We start from the raw sequence: 3,552 nt of genomic DNA on the forward strand, positions 1-3,552 counted from the left end.
GTAATATCACAATGTGCTGTGAAATCTGGGAGAAGGAATGTTTCATTTAAAAAAATTATTTCACAATAAAGGATATTTAAAAAAATTTCCTGATGATATTCCATAGAGATTATCTCTGTTTTATATCAAATGGAGTATTAATTTTAATTTATTTTTATACCATAGAGATTAATAATTAACTTTGAACATGAGGGACCCATTACCCAAGAGCTTAAATTACAGTATAAATCTCTAACTATATACTATACACATCCTAACATCTTCAGCAGCAGGATGGAAATGCCTCTCTCAGGTATGTTAGCTAGAACCAGGCCCTGGTTGCTTGAAAATGAAAATGAATATATTCTCCAAGCAAACACTTATTTTAAAGATACGTCTACCTCATCTGTCTTCTAATTAGAGTAAGTTTTAACAGAACCCATATTTCTAGGCACTTATTATTTAAAATGCTTTTATCGGGGTAAGCCCCATGGCTAAGTGGTAAAATTCGCGCCATGTGCTGCAGCGGCCCAGGGTTTCATAGGTTTGAAATCTCGGCGAGGACATGGCACTGTTCATCTGGCCATGCTGAGGCAGCGTCCCACATGCCACAAGTAGAGGGACCCCCAACTAAAGATACACAACTATGTACTGGGGGTCTTTGAGAGAAAAAGGAAAAATAAAATCTTTAAAATGCTTTTGTCTTTTAGTACTGAGAAACAGTTGATGGTGAAATTAGAACAATTTCCTCTGTAACATTAAACGTTAGTGAGCATGAAATAGAGTTAAAAACGATAGTGTGTTTGTCTCTCTCCTTCTCTTTCTACCATTCTCTATACCAATTTCTATCATGCAATCTAGAATTTATGACTGTGGATGAGCTCCCTGATTGTCATGCTAATTCTGAGAGTTGAATTAATGCCTCGGAGCTGGTCATGGAGAACCAGGACATGTGAACTCTCTCTACTCAGTACATGAGGTGAATTCTTTTGGATTTGCCTGGGTTTACCATAACCTAGTTTCTTGTTATCAGCGTGGAACACTAGAAATAAACTTTTCCAACCTGTTTTTGCTGTTTTAACTCTGAAGTATGCAAATAACTCTGCTTCTTTTTGGTCAGATAATGAAAAAGCTATGAATTCAGGAAAGTGAGGTTTCTACTTTAAAATTAGTTCAAGATATGGAGAAAATATCATGTTTTGTTTCCAGTCCAGAATCTCTTCATCCAGTTTTGTTGTGCGTCTGTATATGAAGACATAGGTATATGCCTCCTGCTGTCTAGGAAGGAGAGCAGTGAATAAAATTTGTCAATTTCTGTTTGCCTTTTTTTTAAGGACAGGCCTGAATGACAGATCCCACTTATATTGAATACACAATGTAACGACCTCCCCCAACCAAGTGAACTATTCAGGATCCTTTAAAAAATTAATTATCTCCAAATCATAATTTCAAATAGCATGAAAATTTTCTACCCTAGATATGATGCACCAAAGTTTTAAAAATCGCTCTATTTTTGAAAATTAATCTTTTCCTTTATTAATATTATAAACAAGGCTGCAATGTAGCTTTGAACACTGTTTCTCACAATTTTATCAACGTAATTAAATATTTCTTAGAACAGCTTATTAAGAATAAAATCTCTCATAAAAATATCATGTAGCTTTTACTGTTGTCAGGGTTGAGAGTTTAGATAAACATTGCCTAACTACTTTCCAGAAAAGTACATACAAGTGTTACATCTTTCTGAGTCATTATTGAAATTGATCACTATCATTATAATTCACTAACTTGATTTTGATAAGTAAAATTGATGATGGTTTTTAGTATATATTTAATTCTATTTTTTTCATTCTGCAGAATTCCAAATTTGAAGATTCTTTGTGAGCCACCAATCTCAAATGGTTTGTCCCACTCTCCAACAAGAGAAGTGCACAGGATCTCTTCACCTGCTGCAAATTCATGTTACTGATAGACAACAGTAAAAAAAATAGTGTACATTATATAGTATCACAATAACTGTTACCCTACTTGGACAGAACTTAAATTTTTCAGGAAACAGGAGTTGATCTCCATGGGGCTTTAGAGTATACCATTGAATCTGTTTAAAACTCCATCAAACTCAATTTATTCTGGTAGGTAACAGTTGAGAGCCTTATAGGTTTCTGCTGATACTTAATTTTTATCTATGGGGTCCACTGAGACAGTGAACATTTTGAATTATTTGACATTTGTGTTTCAAATACACTATGTTTGATATCAATGTTGTATGTTACTGAAGTTAAAATAAATGTGCTGTTATATCTCTTATTCTGTTTTTAGAAGATAGAAGAACTTGTCATTTGGTTTCCCAATCCTGACATAAGGTGGAAATGAGTGAAGAGAACTGTACCACTGTGACAGAGTTTGTTCTTCTTGGATTATCAGATGCCCCTGAGCTGAGAGCCTTTCTCTTCCTTCTGTTCCTTCTCATATATGGAGTCACAGTTTTGGCCAACGTGGGCATGATTGCACTGATTCAGTTCAGCTCTCAACTTCACACCCCCATGTACTTTTTCCTCAGCCACTTGTCCTTTGTGGATTTTTGCTACTCCACAGTCATCATGCCAAAGATGCTGTCCAATATCTTAAACAAGGAAAAAGTAATCTCCTTCCTGGGATGCATGGTGCAGTTCTACTTCTTCTGTATGTGTGCAGTCACTGAAGTCTTCCTGCTCGCTGTCATGGCTTATGACCGCTTCTTGGCCATCTGTAACCCTCTGCTGTACACGATTACCACGTCCCAGAAATTTTGTATGTTTCTAGTTTCCGGCTGTTACCTCTATGGAATTGCGTGTTCTCTGGTTCATTTGTGTTTAGCTCTCGAAATCCCATCCTATAGGTCAAATGTAGTTGACCATTTCTTTTGTGATTTACCCCCTCTTTTAACACTTGCTTGCTATGACATCTCTATTAATGAACTCGTGGTGTTTATTGTGACCACTTTCAATGAGATCTTTACCATTATGATCATCTTCACCTCCTACTTGTTTATTCTCATCACCGTCCTGAAGATACACTCTGCAGAGGGAAGGTGTAAAGCCTTTTCCACCTGTGCCTCCCACCTCGCAGCTGTTGTTGTCTTCCATGGAACAATCCTTTTCATTTATTGCCGGCCCAGTTCTGGCAACAGTATGGATACTGACAAAGCAGCCACGGTATTTTACACTGTAGTGATTCCCATGCTGAATCCCCTGATCTACAGCCTGAGGAACAAGGATGTGAAAGAAGCTGTCAAGAAAGTGTTGGGATCCAAATTGCCTTTTGAAAAGCTATTTTCTTAGCTAGACTCAGGGTTTCATTAAATACCTTTATTGAGGGTCTTGTTTTGGGTGGATGTGAATGAAAAATAAAATAAGAAAGTATTTTTTGAGCTAGAGGACAATGCATTCTTTTTTGTTTCCCAGTTGCCTATCTTATTAAACCCTTTTATTGGAGAGTTCAAGTGCATCTGCTACCCTTGCTACACTTCTCCCATCCCTAATTGCCTTGAACGGGTTTTTGGGGTGATATTGTTAGACTCAATTTCTTTGTTTG

General features: G+C 36.7%; 1 protein-coding gene across 1 annotated transcript; it reads left to right on the forward strand.

Moving 5' to 3' along the window:
- Nucleotides 1–2,348: 2,348 nt before the first annotated feature.
- On the forward strand, nucleotides 2,349–3,299 carry LOC124229386 (olfactory receptor 5L1-like). The gene has a single exon (XM_046644579.1). It carries the CDS (start codon nucleotides 2,349–2,351, stop codon nucleotides 3,297–3,299), a length of 951 nt encoding a protein of 316 aa, XP_046500535.1.
- Nucleotides 3,300–3,552: the final 253 nt, after the last annotated feature.

The sequence above is a fragment of the Equus quagga genome, chromosome 17 (genome assembly GCF_021613505.1).
Source record: "Equus quagga isolate Etosha38 chromosome 17, UCLA_HA_Equagga_1.0, whole genome shotgun sequence".
Taxonomy (NCBI): domain Eukaryota; kingdom Metazoa; phylum Chordata; class Mammalia; order Perissodactyla; family Equidae; genus Equus; species Equus quagga.